At 43.1% G+C, this 20,257-nt stretch overlaps 1 protein-coding gene across 1 annotated transcript in view; it reads right to left on the bottom strand.

The window, feature by feature from the left end:
- LOC126203560 (sorting and assembly machinery component 50 homolog B) overlaps positions 1-20,257 on the bottom strand; it is a 113,474-nt gene that overhangs the window by 27,704 nt on the left and 65,513 nt on the right. The window contains exons 6-7 of the mRNA XM_049937884.1: positions 14,361-14,466; positions 614-883 (exon numbers count right to left, since the gene is read on the bottom strand). Coding sequence (XP_049793841.1) covers positions 614-883; positions 14,361-14,466 — 376 coding nt within the window. The remainder of the gene's footprint in view (positions 1-613; positions 884-14,360; positions 14,467-20,257) is intronic.

The following is a 20,257-nucleotide window of genomic DNA, read 5'->3' as shown; positions in this document are numbered from 1 at the left end:
AGAGACTATAACATACTACGTACATTTTTGTCCATGAAGAAATCTCAGAATTAACAATATCAGACAGGGCATATCAAACTATTAATGTCATAAACGCCTGGCTGAGCAAATAAAATACTAGCTTCCAATATCCACAGATAAGGTTTATCCTTGACCATGAATGAAAATGAAAGGACATAAAATTACAAAGATGGCCTCCCAATGTGTTCTCAGGCCCTGCTCTATGTCTCTTTGCTTTGAAGAAAATATTTGTTATTATCTCTTCTCATTAAACTGTTCAGGAACCCTTTTCATTACCAAGTGCTGACACCACGCTGCAGAGTGAGTGAGTGAGTGAGAGAGAGAGAGAGAGTGTGTGTGTGTGTGTGTGTGTGTGTGTGTGTATTGTTGCCAAAGGCCTTAATGGCCGAAAGCTTTAACTGTGAGTGTGTTTTTGTTGTGCCTATCTGCGGCTCAGCATCTCCGCTATATGGTGAGTAGCAATTTTCCTTTTCATAATACTGTTACAAATATGAAATTAATTTCATTTTGCAAATCCTTCTTTTTAAAGATTTGACTCATTCTTAAGTTTATAAATTTGATTATAATGTTTTTATCTCTTGCCATTACTCACTATTCCCTCCAACAGAGGCACATTAGCCTGCAGCATGAGCTCGTTCTTCAGAAACCCTATGTTACCACCGAGGCCTGCAAACTCGGTTGTCAGCTGAAACAGTCCACCCTTTGATGGAAATATGGGAGCGTCACGTCTGTCAGCAGTGATAATGTGTCGAATGCTTGATTTGAGGGTCGGACCAGCTTGCTCTCGCACAGCAAATGCTGCAGCTCGTGTGAGACACGATAGATCACGGTAATTACCCTCCCACTGTAAGTTATGCTGTATCTGTAACAACAACACAATGTTAAAAAAATTAAAACACACACACACACACACACACACACACACACACACACACACAGTGATAGAGATACATAAAAAACATTTTATATGAGGGGCAAGCTGAAAAGTAATATCACTGACTTTCTTATGTGAAAACTTAAAATTTTTAAACAAAACAAACGTTATTAACTTTCTTCATCTTCATCCTAAATGTCTACATATTTATTTCACAACACAGTTACCCTGGCAACGAATACATTTCTCCCAATGAGAGACCAATTCGCTGATACTGTCACTATAGAATGTTTAACTATGTTGGTGGAGCCACAGTCTCACCCCTGTTGCACCACTTCTTCACTATCAAAATGAAGTCTTCTCGGGTGTTCTTTAAGTTTTTGAAACAGATGAAAATTCGAAGGGGCCAAGTCAGGACCGTACAGGGAATGATCAATGACAGTGAACGGAAGGCATCGGATTGTTACAAGTGTCACAGCATCCGTCTGTTGCTTGACACTGTCTTGCCGAAGGAGAGGGTATTCCATGAGTGTACGAACTCTTCAAATTCATGCTTTCAGTTTTCTGAGGGTCCCCTACGCAGTGATATATAGTTACAGTGTGAAGTGCCACATTACAAGCTACAATTCAGAGCCCTCTAGGTGCAGAAGGTTGCAATGTTCATTAGCAGAGCAGGAAAGTCAGATGAGTAATACGCATAACGTAAAACACCTTAATAATATTGACAACAGAATAGAAAAGTCAGAAGCATTACTATTCAACATGTAAATATGTTTTTCTAGTTGTTGTAAATTTTAGTAATAAAAATTCTGCACTTCATTCTTATTTTAAGCACTAATGATCAAACTGGCTTGCCCGAGCTGTTCATCTGGCCTATAATCATCAGCACAATTTTATTTGGACAATGCACTCTACTATTGCCCAACATGTACACTGCTCACAAATATCTGGCACCCAGGAAAGACAAAGCAGCTGCAGCAGAATGATTGCAAAAACACAAAGAGTAATACTACTAAATGTCAGTTTAATGTTACAATTTCAACAGAAGATCTTCATCTGATCTATGAATACAGGGTGTTACAAAAAGGTACGGCCACACTTTCAGGAAACATTCCTCACACACAAATAAAGAAAAGATGTTATGTGTACATGTGTCCGGAAACACTTAATTTCCATGTTAGAGCTCATTTTAGTTTTGTCAGTGTGTACTGTACTTCCTCGATTCACCGCCAGTTGGCCCAATTGAAGGAAGGTAATGTTGAATTCGGTGCTTGTGTTGACATGCGACTCATTGCTCTACAGTACTAGCATCAAGCACATCAGTACGCAGCATCAACAGGTTAGTGTTCATCACGAACGTGGTTAGTGCAATGTTTACAAATGCGGAGTTGGCAGATGCCCATTTGATGTATGGATTAGCACGGGGCAATAACCGTGGCGCGGTACGTTTGTTTCGAGACAGATTTCCAGAATGAAGGTGTCCCGACAGGAAGACGTTCGAAGCAATTGATCGGCGTCTTAGGGAGCACGGAACATTCCAGCCTATGACTCGCGACTGGGGAAGACCTAGAACGACGAGGACACCTGCAATGGACGAGGCGATTCTTCCTGCAGTTGACGATAACCCTAATGTCAGCGTCAGAGAAGTTGCTGGTGTACAAGGTAACGTTGACCACGTCACTGTATGGAGAGTGCTACGGGAGAACCAGTTGTTTCCGTACCATGGACAGCGTGTGCAGGCACTATCAGCAGCCGATTGGCCTCCATAGGTATACTTCTGCAAATGGTTCATCCAACAATGTGTCATTTCAGTGCAAATGTTCTCTTTACGGATGATGCTTCGTTCCAACGTGATCAAATTGTAAATTTTCACAATCAACATGTGTGGACTGACGAGAATCTGCACGCAATTGTGCAATCACATCAACACAGATTTTCTGTGAACGTTTATATATAATATATATAATAGAGGGAAACATTCCACGTAGGAAAAATATATCTAAAAACAAAGATGATGTGACTTACCAAATGAAAGTGCTGGCAGGTCAACAGACACACAAACACAAACATACACACAGAATTCAAGCTTTCGCAACAAACTGTTGCCTCATCAGGAAAGAGGGAAGGAGAGGGAAAGACGAAAGGATGTGGGTTTTAAGGGAGAGGGTAAGGAGTCATTCCAATCCCGGGAGCGGAAAGACTTACCTTAGGGGGAAAAAAGGACGGGTATACACTCGCACACACACACATATCCATCCACACATATAAAGACACAAGCAGACATATTTAAAGACAAAGAGTTTGGGCAGAGATGTCAGTTGAGGAAGAAGTGCAGAGGATAAGATGTTGAATGACAGGTGAGGTATGAGCGGCGGCAACTTGAAATTAGCGGAGATTGAGGCCTGGTGTGTAACGGGAAGAGAGGATATATTGAAGAGCAAGTTCCCATCTCCGGAGTTCGGATAGGTTGGTGTTGGTGGGAAGTATCCTGATAACCTGGACGGTGTAACACTGTGCCAAGATGTGCTGGCCGTGCACCAAGGCATGTTTAGCCACAGGGTGATCCTCATTACCAACAAACACTGTCTGCCTGTGTCCATTCATGCGAATGGACAGTTTGTTGCTGGTCATTCCCACATAGAATGCATCACAGTGTAGGCAGGTCAGTTGGTAAATCACGTGGGTGCTTTCACATGTGGCTCTGCCTTTGATCGTGTACACCTTCCGGGTTACAGGACTGGAGTAGGTGGTGGTGGGAGGGTGCATGGGACAGGTTTTACACCGGGGGCGGTTACAAGGGTAGGAGCCAGAGGGTAGGGAAGGTGGTTTGGGGATTTCATAGGGATGAACTAACAGGTTACGAAGGTTAGCTGGACGGCGGAAAGACACTCTTGGTGGAGTGGGGAGGATTTCATGAAGGATGGATCTCATTTCAGGGCAGGATTTGAGGAAGTCGTATCCCTGCTGGAGAGCCACATTCAGAGTCTGTTCCAGTCCCGGAAAGTATCCTGTCACAAGTGGGGCACTTTTGTGGTTCTTCTGTCGGAGGTTCTGGGTTTGAGGGGATGAGGAAGTGGCTCTGGTTATTTGCTTCTGTACCAGGTCGGGAGGGTAGTTGCGGGATGCGAAAGCTGTTTCCAGATTGTTGGTGTAATGGTTCAGGGATTCCGGACTGGAGCAGATTCGTTTGCCACAAAGACCTAGGCTGTAGGGAAGGGTCCGTTTGATGTGGAATGGGTGGCAGCTGTCATAATGCAGGTACTGTTGCTTGTTGGTGGGTTTGATGTGGACGGACGTGTGAAGCTGGCCATTGGACAGATGGAGGTCAACGTCAAGGAAAGTGGCATGGGATTTGGAGTAGGACCAGGTGAATCTGATGGAACCAAAGGAGTTGAGGTTGGAGAGGAAATTCTGGAGTTCTTCTTCACTGTGAGTCCAGATCATGAAGATGTCATCAATAAATCTGTACCAAACTTTGGGTTGGCAGGCCTGGGTAACCAAGAAGGCTTCCTCTAGGCGACCCGTGAATAGGTTGGCGTACGAGGGGGCCATCCTGGTACCCATGGCTGTTCCCTTTAATTGTTGGTATGTCTGGCCTTCAGAAGTGAAGAAGTTGTGGGTAAGGATGAAGCTGGCTAAGGTAATGAGGAAAGAGGTCTTAGGTAGGGTGGCAGGTGATCGGCGTGAAAGGAAGTGCTCCATCGCAGCGAGGCCCTGGACGTGCGGAATATTTGTGTGTAAGGATAGTGTCTTGGGGATTTGGATCATTAGGAGTAGGATTAGGATCATTTTTCTTCGTGGCAAAGTGATACTTCCAGCAGAGAGTACGAGTGTAGGACAGTAAATCTTTGATGAGGGCTGTTTGGTTGAATCTGGGAGTGGGGCTGAAGGTGAGGCCTTTGGATAGGACAGAGGTTTCGGATTGGGAGAGAGGTTTGGAGGAAAGGTTAACTACTGAATTAGGGTGTTGTGGTTCCAGATTGCATTGATTTGAATTTTGAGGTTTTGGAGGGAGTGGAGGTGGAAGTGGGAGATTGAGTAGATGGGAGAGACTGGGTTTGTGTGCAATGAGAGGAGGTTGAGGTTTGCTGGAAAGGTTGTGAAGGGTGAGTGAGTTGCCTTTCCGGAGGTGGGAAACCAGGAGATTGGATAGTTTTTTGAGGTGGAGGGTGGCATGCTGTTCTAATTTGCAGTTGGCCTGTAGGAGGATGCTCTGAACAGCCGGTGTGGATGTGGGAGAGGAAAGATTGAGGACTTTTATTAAGGATAGCAGTTGACGGGTGTGTTCATTGGCTGAGTTGATGTATAGGTGAAGGATTAGGTGGGTGAGGGCAATGGATTGTTCAGTTTGGAACTGGTATAGGGACTGATGGAAAGAAGGGTTGCAGCCAGAGATGGGAACTTTAAGTGTGAGGCCTTTGGGGGTAATGTCAAATGTCAGACAAGCCTGAGAAAATAAAATATGCGAGCGTAATCTGGCTAGGGTGAAGGCATGTTTGCGGAGGGAATGTAAATAAAACTTAATGGGGTCGTTGTGGGGGTGTTGTGAGGGTGACATGGTATTAGAAGGTGGAAAGTGTAACATGAGGCTGAAATGAAAACGAAAAAAAAGAAAAATATATATATGGGGAGAGATAAAGGTGAACTAGAAAGCAACTGGAGTTCTGGTGTGAAAAAAGGCGAAAAAGTGTTGGTTAAAGCTGGGCTATGTTGATCCTGTGGTGAACTTGGGTTGGTAGACAACGATGTGCACAAAGGTTAGGTGGTTTTGTTGCCGTCAAAACACGTTAAATGGTGAATAAATTAGGGAAAATTTCGAAAAAAACTGCGTGTAAATGTATTAAAAGGAGTGGTTTTAAGGTGGCAGATTATGAAAATGAGGCTAACAATCGTCTGACGAAGAAATAACCTGTGGGAAGCGGCTAAAAATGATCAGTAATGTGGGAAAAACGAAAATGGAAATGAAGCGAAAGTTATTAGAACTAGCCGAAATGGTTGTTTAATAGGTGAAAGGAACTGTTTGTGAACTAGGAATGGTGGATTTTATAACAGCGGTAGTGTTGAAAGTGGAAAATTTTTTTTCTAATTTTATTTTTTTAAATTTTTTTTGGTTATGTTTTGGAAGTGGGTTACATATTATTGAGTATATATAGGCGGGATAAAATTGTATAGTAGATTACGGTAAAAAGGAGAAGGTGAATACAAAGTGAAACTAGTGGCAAAAACAAGAGAGAGAAAATAAGACATCAGAAAAGATATCGAAATGCAACAGTGACAATAACAAACGTAATTGTTGGGTTCAAATTAATGATATGGATATACGAGGGTTATCCACAAAGTACATTACGTTTTGGAATTAAAAATAAATAAAGTATTGAAAAGTTTTTTTATTATATACAGACGAAAGCCACTTTTAAATACTACTTTTCTACATAGTTGCCATTTAAACTAAGGCACTTATCCTAGCGATGGAAGAGCTTGAATATTCCTTCGTCGTAAAATTCAGCCGCCTGCGCCTTCAACCACGTGTTTACCTATTTTGGGACAGAAATGGTGTGATTTTTGTGGATTTCCTGGAAAGAGGCACTACAATAAACTCTCAAAGGTATTTCCAAACTCTGCACAACCTCAGAAGAGCAATACAAAACAAGCGCAGGGGAAAGTTGGGCTCAAATATCTTGCTGATTCACGACAACGCCCGGGCCCACACGGAAAATGCCACTCGTGAAGTTCTCGAATCTTTTAAGTGGGAGTTGTTTCCTCATCCGCCGTACAGTCCCGACCTGGCACCGAGCGACTTCCACTTATTCCCAGCAATGAAGAAGTGTTTGGCTATGAACCGTTTTGATGACGATGCACAGCTTCAAGAAGAGGTAACCACGTGGTTGAAGGCGCAGGCGGTCGAATTTCACGACGATGGAATTTCCAAGCTCATCCATCGTTACGATAAGTGCCTTAATTTAAATGGCAACTATGTAGAAAAGTAGTATTTAAGTGTGGATTTCATCTGTATATAATAATAAAATTTCCAATACTTTATTTATTTTTAATTCCAAAACGTAATGTACTTTGTGGATAGCCCTCGTAATAGAGGGAAACATTCCACGTGGGAAAAATATATCTAAAAACAAAGATGATGTGACTTACCAAACAAAAGCACTGGCAGATCGATAGACGCACAAACAAACACAAACATACACACAAAATTCAAGCTTTCGCAACCAACGGTTGCTTCATCAGGAAAGAGGGAAGGAGAGGGAAAGACAAAACGATGTGGGTTTTAAGGGTTGAGGCATCAACCTCCGCTAATGTAAAGTTGCCGCCGCTCATACCTCACCTGTCTTTCAACAACATCTTTGCCTCTGTACTTCTGCCTCGACTTACATCTCTGCCGAAACTATTTGCCTTTAAAAATGTCTGCTTGTGTCTGTGTATGTGCGGTTGGATATGGGTGTGTGTGCGCGAGTGTATACCTGTCATTTTTTTCCCCATAAGGTAAGTCTTTCCACTCCCGGGATTGGAATGACTCCTTACCATCTCCCTTAAAACCCACATCCTTTCGTCTTACCCTCTCCTTCCCTCTTTCCTGATGAAGCAACCGTTGGTTGCGAAAGCTTGTATTTTGTGTGTATGTTTGTGTGTCTATCGACCTCCCAGCGCTTTCGTTTGGTAAGTCAGAACATCTTTGTTTTTAGATATATTTTTCCCACATGGAATATTTCCCTCTATTATATCCATATCATTAATTTGAACCCAACAATTACATTTGTTATTGTCACTGTTGCATTACGAAATCTTTTCTGTCATCTTATTTTCTCTCTCTGTTTTAGCCACTATTTTCACTTTGTATTCACCTTCTCTTTTTTACCGTAATCTACTATACAATTTTATCCCGCCTATATATACTCAATAATATGTAACCCACTTCCAAATCATAACCAAAAAAAATTTAAAAAATAAAAATTTAAAAAAAAAATTCTGCTTTCAACACTACCGCTGCTATAAAATCCACCATTCCTAGTTCACAAACAGTTCCTTTCACCTATTAAACAACCATTTCAGCTAGTTCTAATAACTTTCGCTTCATTTCCATTTCCGTTTTTCCCACATCACTGATCATTTTTAGCCGCTTCCCACAGGTTATTTCTTCATCAGACGATTGTTAGCCTCATTTTCATAATCTGCCACCTTAAAACCACTCCTTTTAATACATTTACACGCAGTTTTTTCGAAATTTTCCCTAATTTCTCCATCCTTTAACGCGTTTTGGCAGCAACACAACCACCTAACCTTTGTGCACATCGTTGTCTACCAATCCAAGGTCACCACAGGATCAACATAGCCCAGCTTTAACAAACACTTTTTCGCCTTTTTTCACACCAGATCTCCAGGTGCATTCTAGTTCACCTTTATCTCTCCCCATATATATATTTTTCTTTTTTTTCGTTTTCATTTCAGCCTCATGTTACACTTTCCACCTTCTAATACCATGTCACCCTCACAACACCCCCACAACGACCCCATTAAGTTTTATTTACATTCCCTCCGCAAACATGCCTTCACCCTAGCCAGATTACGCTCGCATATTTTATTTTCTCAGGCTTGTCTGACATTTGACATTACCCCCAAAGGCCTCACACTTAAAGTTCCCATCTCTGGCTGCAACCCTTCTTTCCATCAGTCCCTATACCAATTCCAAACTGAACAATCCATTGCCCTCACCCACCTAATCCTTCACCTACACATCAACTCAGCCAATGAACATACCCGTCAACTGCTATCCTTAATAAAAGTCCTCAGTCTTTCCTCTCCCACATCCACACCAGCTGTTCAGAGCATCCTCCTACAGGCCAACTGCAAATTAGAACAGCATGCCACCCTCCACCTCAAAAAATTATCCAATCTCCTGGTTTCCCTTCACCCTTCACAACCTTTCCAACAAACCTCAACCTCCTCTCATTGCACACAAACCCAGTCTCTCCCATCTACTCAATCTCCCACTTCCAGCTCCACTCCCTCCAAAACCTCAAAATTCCAATCAACACAATCTGGAACCACAACACCCTAATTCAGTAGTTAATCTTTCCTCTAAACCTCTCTCCCAATCCGAAACCTCTGTCCTATCCAAAGGCCTCACCTTCAGCCCCACTCCCAGATTCAACCAAACAGCCCTCGTCAAAGATTTACTGTCCTACACTCGTACTCTCTGCTGGAAGTATCACTTTGCCACGAAGAAAAATGATCCTAATCCTACTCCTAATTATCCATATCCCCAAGACACTATCCAAATTGAACCCTGCCTGGAACAGTTCCGTCCTCCGTCACAGCGAGACCCACCTCCTCTTCCTCAAAATCACCCTCTCCAAACCTTCCAGGAATTTCTGACTTCCAGTCTTGCCTCTCAATCCTTCTTAAAAAACCTTAATCCTACTCCCAACATCACCACTGCTGAAGCCCAGGCTATCCGTTATCTGAAGGCTGACTGGTCAATCGTCATTCTTCCGGCGGACAAGGGTTCCACGACCGTGGTACTTGATCGTCGGGAGTATGTGGCTGAGGGACTGCGTCAGCTTTCAGACAACACCACATACAAAGTTTTCCAAGGTAATCCCATTGCTGATGTCCCGGCGGAGCTTCAAGGAATCCTCAGAACCTTAGACCCCAACAAAACCGTTCACCTGACTCCATCAACCTCCTGACCCCACCGACACCCCGCACCCCTACCTTCTACCTTCTTCCTAAAATTCACAAACCCAATCATCCCAGCCGCCCCATTGTAGCTGGTTACCAAGCCCCCACAGAACGTATCTCTGCCTACTTAGATCAACACCTTCAACCCATTACATGCAGTCTCCCATCCATCAAAGACACCAACCACTTTCTCGAACGCCTGGAATCCTTACCCAACCTGTTCCCCCCGGGAACCATCCTTGTAACCATTGATGCCACTTCCTTATACACAAATATTCCGCACGTCCAGGGCCTCGCTGCGATGGAGCACTTCCTTTCACGCCGATCACCTGCCACCCTACCTAAAACCTCTTTCCTCATTACCTTAGCCAGCTTCATCCTGACCCACAACTTCTTCACTTTTGAAGGCCAGACATACCAACAATTAAAGGGAACAGCCATCCAACCTATTCATGGGTCGCTTAGAGGAAGCCTTCTTGGTTACCCAGGCCTGCCAACCCAAAGTTTGGTACAGATTTATTGATGTCGTCTTCATGATCTGGACTCACAGTGAAGAAGAACTCCAGAATTTCCTCTCCAACCTTAACTCCTATGGTTCCATCAGATTCACCTGGTCCTACTCCAAATCCCATGCCACTTTCCTTGACGTTGACCTCCATCTGTCCAATGGCCAGCTTCACACGTCCGTCCACATCAAACCCACCAACAAGCAACAGTACCTTCATTACGACAGCTGCCACCCATTCCACATCAAACTGTCCCTTCCCTACAGCCTAGGTCTTCGTGGCAAATGAATCTGCTCCAGTCCGGAATCCCTGAACCATTACACCAACAATCTGGAAACAGCTTTCGCATCCCGCAACTACCCTCCCGACCTGGTACAGAAGCAAATAACCAGAGCCACTTCCTCATCCCCTCAAACCCAGAACCTCCCACAGAAGGACCACAAAAGTGCCCTACTTGTGACAGGATACTTTCCGGGACTGGAACAGACTCTGAATGTGGCTCTCCAGCAGGGACATGACTTCCTCAAATCCTGCCCTGAAATGAGATCCATCCTTCATGAAATCCTCCCCACTCCACCAAGAGTGTCTTTCCGCCGTCCAGCTAACCTTCGTAACCTGTTAGTTCATCCCTATGAAATCCCCAAACCACCTTCCCTACCCTCTGGCTCCTACCCTTGTAACCGCCCCCGGTGTAAAACCTGTCCCATGCACCCTCCCACCACCACCTACTCCAGTCCTGTAACCCGGAAGGTGTACACGATCAAAGGCAGAGCCACGTGTGAAAGCACCCACGTGATCTACCAACTGACCTGCCTACACTGTGACGCATTCTATGTGGGAATGACCAGCAACAAACTGTCCATTCGCATGAATGGACACAGGCAGACAGTGTTTGTTGGTAATGAGATCACCCTGTGGCTAAACATGCCTTGGTGCACGGCCAGCACATCTTGGCACAGTGTTACACCGTCCGGGTTATCTGGATACTTCCCACTAACACCAACCTATCCGAACTCCGGAGATGGGAACTTGCTCTTCAATATATACTCTCTTCCCGTTATCCACCAGGCCTCAATCTCCGCTAATTTCAAGTTGCCGCCACTCACACCTCACCTGTCACTCAACAACATCTTTGCCTCTGCACTTCTTCCTCAACTGACATCTCTGCCCAAACTCTTTGTCTTTAAATATGTCTGCTTGTGTCTGTATATGTGTGGATGGATGTGTGTGTGTGTGTGTGTGTGTGTGTGTGTGTGTGTGTGTGTGTGTGTGTGCGCGCGAGTGTATACCCGTCCTTTTTTCCCCCTAAGGTAAGTCTTTCCGCTCCCGGGATTGGAATGACTCCTTACCCTCTCCCTTAAAACCCACATCCTTTCGTCTTTCCCTCTCCTTCCCTCTTTCCTGATGAGGCAACAGTTTGTTGCGAAAGCTTGAATTTTGTGTGTATGTTTCTGTGTCTGTCAACCTGCCAGCACTTTCATTTGGTAAGTCACATCATCTTTATATATATAAAAAGAAAGATGATGAGACTTACCAAACAAAAGCGCTGGCAGGTCGATAGACACACAAACATACACACAAAATTCAAGCTTTCGCAACAAACTGTTGCCTCATCAGGAAAGAGGGAAGGAGAGGGAAAGACAAAAGGATGTGGGTTTTAAGGGAGAGGGTAAGGAGTCATTCCAATCCCGGGAGCGGAAAGACTTACCTTAGGGGGAAAAAAGGACAGGTATACACTCGCACACACACACATATCCATCCATGGATATGTGTTGGTGGATGGATATGTGTGTGTGTGCGAGTGTATACCTGTCCTTTTTTCCCCCTAAGGTAAGTCTTTCCGCTCCCGGGATTGGAATGACTCCTTACCCTCTCCCTTAAAACCCACATCCTTTCGTCTTTCCCTCTCCTTCCCTCTTTCCTGATGAGGCAACAGTTTGTTGCGAAAGCTTGAATTTTGTGTGTATATTTGTGTTTGTTTGTGTGTCTATCGACCTGCCAGCGCTTTTGTTTGGTAAGTCTCATCATCTTTCTTTTTAGATATATTTTTTCCACGTGGAATGTTTCCCTCTGTTATATATATATATATATATATATATATATATATATATATATATATATATATATATATATATATATATATATGTGTGTGTGTGTGTGTGTGTGTGTGTGTGTGTGTGTGTCAAAATTGCTAAAATGTTGAGCACCAACAAAGCACACCCTCTCACCTGTTGCAGCTAATAATGATAGCTATGTATTTCATAGGAGTGAAGTTGGACTCACTGGGTATGGATTTAAAAAAGGAAGGTGAAGCCAAGCAAGGAGTGAGGAATTCCCATAAGTTACCATAAGATAACTGAGTGGGAGGAGGAGGAGGATCAGTGTTGGAGGGAGGTTACAACTGTTTTAAACACGGTTCTATGTGGGATTTTTGTGGGCTGCTGTCAGTGGAGTGTAGGGAGAGGAAATGTTTCCCCTCCAGGGAATGAGTAAAGGAAAGAGGTTCTTTTCAGGTCCAGCGTGGTTGAACATAAATTTTGTCACAAAGATGAGGACTTTAGAAGTTATGAGACTTCTGTAGAAGTCAGAGTTTTGGCAGGAAATTTTACAACAGTGTTAGAAGATGGGCGTTCAGGGACAGTGTCTTTCATGGATGGTGGAGCAAATTTTGGAGGAATGGAAAGCGGAATATGTTAGCAAGACATGGTTGCGGAAGCAATGATGGGTTGATGGTGTGGTCGGATCATAGCAGTAGGCTTTTTTTTTCTCTTTTTTTTCCAAAGGTAATCTCACGTAGGCATAAGACAGGAGAAGCTGGGACAGCCTCATCACATGATGCTATCCCAACTTTCCCAAGAGCAAGAGTTTCTATGATGGTACTCAGGAAGTTGTGGCCTCACAGTAAAATGATTTTGCGAAATGATTGGAGGTCGTCAAGTATGGTTCGAGCTTGTATTGTAAGGTTATGGTGAGGATGAAGGACTGACGGATTTAGAAAAGGTGAGTGCTCTTGCAGCAAGATGGGCGACAGTCTGAGATGCCAATTTTAAAGGTAAGCTCAGTAAGTGAGATGTTCAACGAGGGGTCACTGCCGCAAGAGTTGTAATGTGGCACTTATTAGTGTGGTGGGCCATTACAACAGCGGGGGTTCAACTAGCACAATAGAGGGTGGCCAGTATGTGTTTTGAAGGCAGGTAGCACAGAGGAGAAGAAATGACAGAAATATTAAGAAATAAAGAATGGACAATAAGTTGTAGATAAGTAAAGAAAGACAGTAACAAAGGTAAAAGGGCATGGGAAGGAAGAGAGCTTAATCAGCAATGTATAATAATGGAAATTCCTGCATGGAATAATGTGTGCATCCTTCCCTATCCCGTCCCCATCTCCGTCAGACCAGGCAACTGCTTTCAATAATCTCAATCACCTCCTCCTCCTCCTCCTCCTCCTCCTCCTCCTCCTCCTCAGCACCATCCCATTGGAGGAGGGTCTGCTTTTTGGGTCAATGCACGCCATTTCTTACAGTTTTAATGCTCTGGATTTCGTCTTTTTGATCTAACAACTGCTTTTATACTGTGTAGCCACCGTAATTGAGTTCTTCTTTGTTGTCTCTGGCCTCCAACAGTGAGATGAAAGGCTGAACTGATGACTGAAGTTAAAGTTGTGCCAGTAAGATGAGTGCATGCCATGGAAGTCTCCATTCCTGCATCTTTCCACTGACTGGCGTCACTCCAATTGATTGTCAACTCATGATCTTGTTCGTGTGATTGAGCAGGGAAATGTCTAATGACCTGCTCAGTATCTGCATTTCCATGACACATATTGAGTCCTCAGCACTTCAGATGTCGGTCAACGCTTGGTGCCATACAACGCTGTCAATAAATGATGTTTCGCTGCAGCTGTGGGTGTGTACATTTGGATGTCTATGTGGTTAATGTGAGTGAATGTGCAGACTTTTATTATAAAGAGGACAAGAGCTTGAAAGCTAGTCTGAATACCATCCTCCTATGTTCCACACATCAGTCCATAGTAGCAGAATGGTAGCTTTTCCCTTATTTTACTAAATAAATAAAGTTTCCTTTTGAACTAACTGTGGTTCATTGGTGTAAACACCTCCAGTAGAAGATCCCATTTCACAATTTTTCACACTATACTTTTATCTACTTTTAAAATCAAATGACTGCATGAAAGTTTTTTTTAATAATCATTTGTATACAATAATAAGTAAAATAAATAAGTTTTAGTTAGTTTTTCAATAAATTTATTCATACCGATGAAGAGGATGAGAAGGCAAGATCAAGAAGAATGCCCCGGTCCATTTGCTTGTACGCTGATGGTGGCCATTCAGCGCCTCTCTGGAAGACTGATGATGTAAACCTGAAAAATGTATATCGTAATGTATTTATAAATTTTAATAGCCACTGAAGCTAGACCTGCTAATGGAACAACTGATGAAATTACAAATCTAGTGCATAAATATGCAATTACAATAATAACAAGAAGTCAGCCGAATAACCTACAGTACATTGTATATGACAGTAGCTTTCCAAAGAAACTCAATGACTGGCTAGTCAAGATGATGATTGTGTGTTTAAGGGGCCAATACAATGGGGTCATCAGTCCCTCCTTATCATAAGCGAAACATGTTAAAAGGTAAAATGCAAAAATAATGGGGACTAGGCTGCTCAAACTGTATAAGCAAGTGAAAGAGTTTAGAAGGGCATGACAGCAGTTGTACCACAACAGATGAAAGAAAATAAATAAACCAGGCAGCATCTTGTACAGAGGGGGCTAAAAGCACAACAAGGCAAGTAGCCTGCCATTCAAATTCCCAGAGCCCGAAAATATTGCATCAGAAGTGTAATCATAAGTCTGGGTCTAGTATCCCAGCATCAAGTTAATGTCCTGTAGTTGGGTCTTAAACTAGATGGTCGGCAAGTTCATTTCCTGGAATGCCTAAGTGGCTTGTTGTCCAGATGAAGCTCACCATCTTTCCAGAGTTTCAGAGGGCAGCCAGTAGATCCTGGATTTCTGCAACCAAAAGATTTTTGGGATAGCACAAAGTTATGCCTTTTAAGCACGTCATGAAATCACTACAGATAAAAAAGTTCATTGTGGCCTGGGATTTGACGTACCGCAATGCCTGAAAGATGACAACCAACTCTGCGGTGTATACACTGCAGGAACTTGGCAGAGAGTACTTCTCATTTCCCCTTGTATGTGCAAAAGCGTAACCAACCCTGTCGCTGACTTTTGATCAACCTGTGAAGATGCATACCAGTTTCCACCAGGAGGCTGTCAACAGGGTTCGTACAGATCACCATTGCCAGCCACACTACATTGTGTTGAAAGCTCAGTACATACAGTGCTGCCAACCCATAGGCAACACACCCATAGTCCAAGCGGGATAAAATCAGCTCTTTGTAAAATGTCAGAAACACTGGGTGGCCTGTGCTGCACGAGGCGTGACTAAGAAGCATTCAGCTTCTTCATGCAAGTTACCTTGAACTGGCAGACATGCGGCTGCCCAGTGCAGTTAGCATGTGGTCAAATAAAATACCTAAGAATTGGAATGTGTCAGTGACTTCAAGTAACTGGTCATGTAGATCAATGTCTGGGGTGTGGGTGCACAGTACGAAGTCAACAAAAATGAATAAATCATGACTTTGTAGGGGAAAATTGATAGCTGTGGTACAGAAACTAGTCACAGACTCTCCAGGCAGCCCCCTGAAGCTGGCACTTAGAAGTTCAAGTAATCAGAGACAGAGTACAGGCGAAGGTCGTCCACACACAGTGACAGAGAGACTCTGACCCATTGCATTTACGATATCATTGATGGCGATAGCAAACAGCGTTACAGTCAGAACTGATCCTGAGGGACTCCAGCTTCCTGCACATAGTGGCTTACGAGATTCGAACCTATCTGGATCCAAAAAAATTGGAGAGATAGGAAATCCTCGATAAAAATTGGTAACCTGACTCGGAATCACCACTTACGCAGTGTAGAGAGGACGTGATGTCACCAGGTGGCATCGTATTCCTTCTGTAGATGAAAAAACATGGCAATCAGATGGCAACACGCAAAAGCATTGCGCACTGCGGATTCCGAACGAACCAAGTGATGTATGGTGAACCAGAAAGCCCAAAAGCTGCGTTGGGATCTTGAAGTATGCCCTCTGGCTTTAAGGCACCAACAAAAACAGCAGTTGAGCATTTGTTCGAATAGCTTACACAGCCCATTCATTAAAGAGACTGGCCAGTAATCAGTTAAAATATATGGATCCTTTCCCAGTTTCAGGGCAGGGATAATGATACCTTCCCACCAATTGCATGGGGGGGGGGGGAATACTCCCTCCTGCCAAATGCGATAAAAAAGCCAGAGGATATGTTTCATGCTGTTGGCATGAAGGTGTTTGAGCATTTGGTCGTTGATTTTATCAAGTCCAGGACTGTATCGCAACACACTTCAAAAGCACTGCGAAGCTCTCTTTCACTAAGAGGTACATTGTATGATTGAGAGCTGTATGCACAGAAAGATCACGGATGCTGCTCAGTAAGGTGTTTCCGGACCAGGAAATGAGGATGATAATTACTGCAAGCGGACACTTCAGTGAAGTGTGCTGCAAAACATTTGGCATGTACCACGGGATCAGTGAAGATGTTACCATTGACAAGGATACCAGGAACTGCCACGGGTGGTGGATGGCCGCAAATGCATTAGAGTTTAGTCCATACTTGGGATGATGACGTGTCGGTATGCATGGCAGAGACATATTGCTCTCAACACTCCTGTTTCCTTTTCTTTATTAAAAATTGCGCTTTTAGCCGGAGTCGCTTGAATGCTATTAAATTACCCACAGAGGGAGGCACTTGTGCCACTAAAGTGTCCTACAGTATTCCCTGATAGCTGGGGCTATATCTTCAGATTACCATGGCACTGCCAGATATCGGGATGAGCCCGAGGAGCAGAGTATCTTTTCTGCTGCAGCATGAGTAATAATGTCAATAGTATCCTGTAGAAATTTGCTGCAAAAGTGGCTGCAGAGGAGAAAGCCTGCCAATCAGCTTTCCAAAGAGACCAACGTGGAGCATGTTCTAGATGTCTAAGTGGAGAGGGAGAGAACAATAAGAAAATGGTCATGGTCACAAAGATCGCTATAGGCACACCTCTGAATCAAGGGTAAGATACCTGGGCTGCAAACTACGAGATCAATAGCTGAAAATATTCCGCGGGCCACAATGAAATGGGTTGCAATGTTCAGTTCTGAAAGGAGTTTTTCTAGTACTCTGCCTCTTGTGAGACACAGTGTCTCCACCCCACAAAGAATTATGGGCATTCAAGTCTCCAACAAGAGGAAGGGGGCAGGGTCATTTCCACAAACTCTAAAAGCTTGTGATAATGGAAAGGTCTGTCTGGGGGTAGATAAACATTATATATTGTCATGCAAACTAATAAGTAGACAATAACACCCACGACTTCTAGCGCACTGGTAACAAGCACCAGCTCACTGAAAATATCGGAGCATGTGATGGTACAGACACCACAGGACACACACTCCATATTAAAGCGACTAGTACAATAGGGCTGGTAGTTTTTCAGAGCAGGGATGTGTGTTGTCATAAACTGTGTTTCCTGAAGCACTATGCCAATTACAGTGTAAGTAGCCATTAGATCAAATAACTGGTCAAATGGCGATAGTAACCGTTACAGTTCCATTGAAGAAACATTGGTGTAAAGTCTGAGAAAGTGGTGAATGAAAAATATGGGTGTGATTACTTTGCTACCAAGTCATGGTCCACCAAGTAAATGAACAAGAAATGTCTATGTACTGGGTGGTAGCTAATGAAATCAAATGTGACATATATGCTATTTTAAAGTCAATAAGAAATCCAAAATAAAATTTGGTGTGAGTAAACGTACATAGGGAAGGCACTGAGCAACAGAATTGGGGAAAAAAAGAAAAAACATATCTGGGACCAGCTCACCTCATGAATCTGCTATCCTCTTCAGGACAGACAAAAATCTAGAGGCACAATTGGGTAGATGCATAATTACTTTTCAATCCCTTCACTATAAGGAGTAATATATCCATGAGGTTTCTAAATTATATCAAAATAAAATTTATTTTACCTACATAACTTCCACATTCCTCAATATGCTTTCACTATCAAACTGATAGTCCTTGTAATTCCTCGTCACAAAAATAAGAAGCAGAAATTCGCAGGTGGTAACATAAATAATTCTATTGCTGGAACACTGGAAAATTATTGTTCTTTAAAATGGTACAACTAACTCATACACAAAGAGTGATGAAATTTTACTGAGGACTACGTACATCATATCCCATGAGGAACCCCTTGCAGAAAAGATTAGGAGTTCATCTCGCACAGAATATACTGGAATCTAGATCACTGATGGTGGTAAAAAATTACATCCTAGTAATGAAACACTTTATAAATTATCAGGTGTTGATAAGAATTCGTTAACTTCTGTGAGGAAGAAATGCAACAATCAACTGCAGATGATTCACTATACGCACTTTGTCTGCACTGGAACTTTTTCTGAAAGTTTTGGCCTGTGTATGGAGCTATGTTAAGACATTAACCAGTTGTGCATTTTATACAGTAAAACTAGACAAAAATTTCTATTTAATTTTACCAACTCTCAAGCTAAGAGAAGTTACATGAGAGTCTAGCAGCAAAATTCAGATGTTTGCAGCATGGCCTCCTATTCCAGTGTTGTATACACCACACAAACAATTTGTGATCACCATAAAGTATGCATTCCTTCCATCTACAGCACAGCCACGAGCATCCACATGGCACCTTCCTATGCCAACCAGTTTATGGGCCATCTAGCAGAAACCTTCTTAGCCTCCCAAAACCCCAAACTAATAGTCTGGTTCAGGTTCATTGACATCTTCACAATCTGGGCTCAGAGCCAGGATACCTTACCCACATTCCTTCACAGCCTCTGGGCCTTCTGTCCCATCAGCTTCACACTGTCCTCCTGAACACAGCGTGCCTCCTTCCTGGACATTGAGCTTCTCCTATCTGATAGCTCCATCCACAGCTGTGTCCACTTTAATGCTTTTAGACCCTGCGGCTACAATGAATGATGTTCAATCTTTTCATCAGGCGAAAGTGCTGCCAGCTATTTGGCATCACTATGAAAATATCAGTAAGTCAACACAGCAGTGCGCAGGAGCTTGTGACCACCAGAATACACAGATGTGGTTGGTTCACTATATTCCACTATATAACAGAATATTCATATTGTTATTTTGCACAGTAATTATTGAATGATCATTTTACTAATTATTACAACAGACACTATTTTGCCATTAGTTATTTTAGTCCATAAAATGAAGCCAAGTTTATAAAGTATGTTTTGAAAATGAGTACATATTTTTGTCTGAATTTTGCATCTAAAATCATTTAAAAAATCACCTAAGAGGATTACCACATAAATAAAAATTTTCCTCCAGAAAAAATTCAGGTCTGAAGGGGGGCCAACAGTATATGGATTTCGACAGCAGTCATCCCTTTTCAAAAAAAAAAACCCTCCCACACAGCCTGGCCACCTGGACACGGTGTATCTACAATCACAAGAACTCCCTTTGACAGTGTGGTTAAAGTCTCACAAAGGCCTTCACGAACAAGCTCTATAACCCAGACCTAGTCCACAAACAGATTTCCTGTGTCATATCCCCACACGCCCCCAAATCCTCCCATTACCACCAAAAGCCAGCTAGAATGGAGTGTCCCTTGTCACCCCCGAAAGCCAGCTAGAAAGGAGTGTCCCTTGTCACCCAACACCACCCTGGACTGGAACAACTCAACCACCTGGTATGCAGGTCAGAGAGCAGACATGAGCTTGTCCAGGACTCACCTGTAGCAAAAGAGACCTCACCAGTACATTACCCGCACCAACCCAGTTAAGGATGTGTGTATGCAGGTAAGAGAGCAGACATGAGCTTGTCCAGGACTCACCTGTAGCAAAAGAGACCTCACCAGTACATTACCCACACCAAACCAGTTACGGACGTGGAGGAAAGAAGGCATTATAGCCAGGAGATTCATAATACAAAAATGTGTGAAGGCTACAACCATAATGAACATCACTTGGACAATAACAAACTAAGGTGAGAGAAATAATCAAGTCAGT

Source organism: Schistocerca nitens, chromosome 9, assembly GCF_023898315.1.
Source record: "Schistocerca nitens isolate TAMUIC-IGC-003100 chromosome 9, iqSchNite1.1, whole genome shotgun sequence".
NCBI lineage: Eukaryota > Metazoa > Arthropoda > Insecta > Orthoptera > Acrididae > Schistocerca > Schistocerca nitens.
This window is presented reverse-complemented; position numbering and strand designations above follow the sequence as displayed.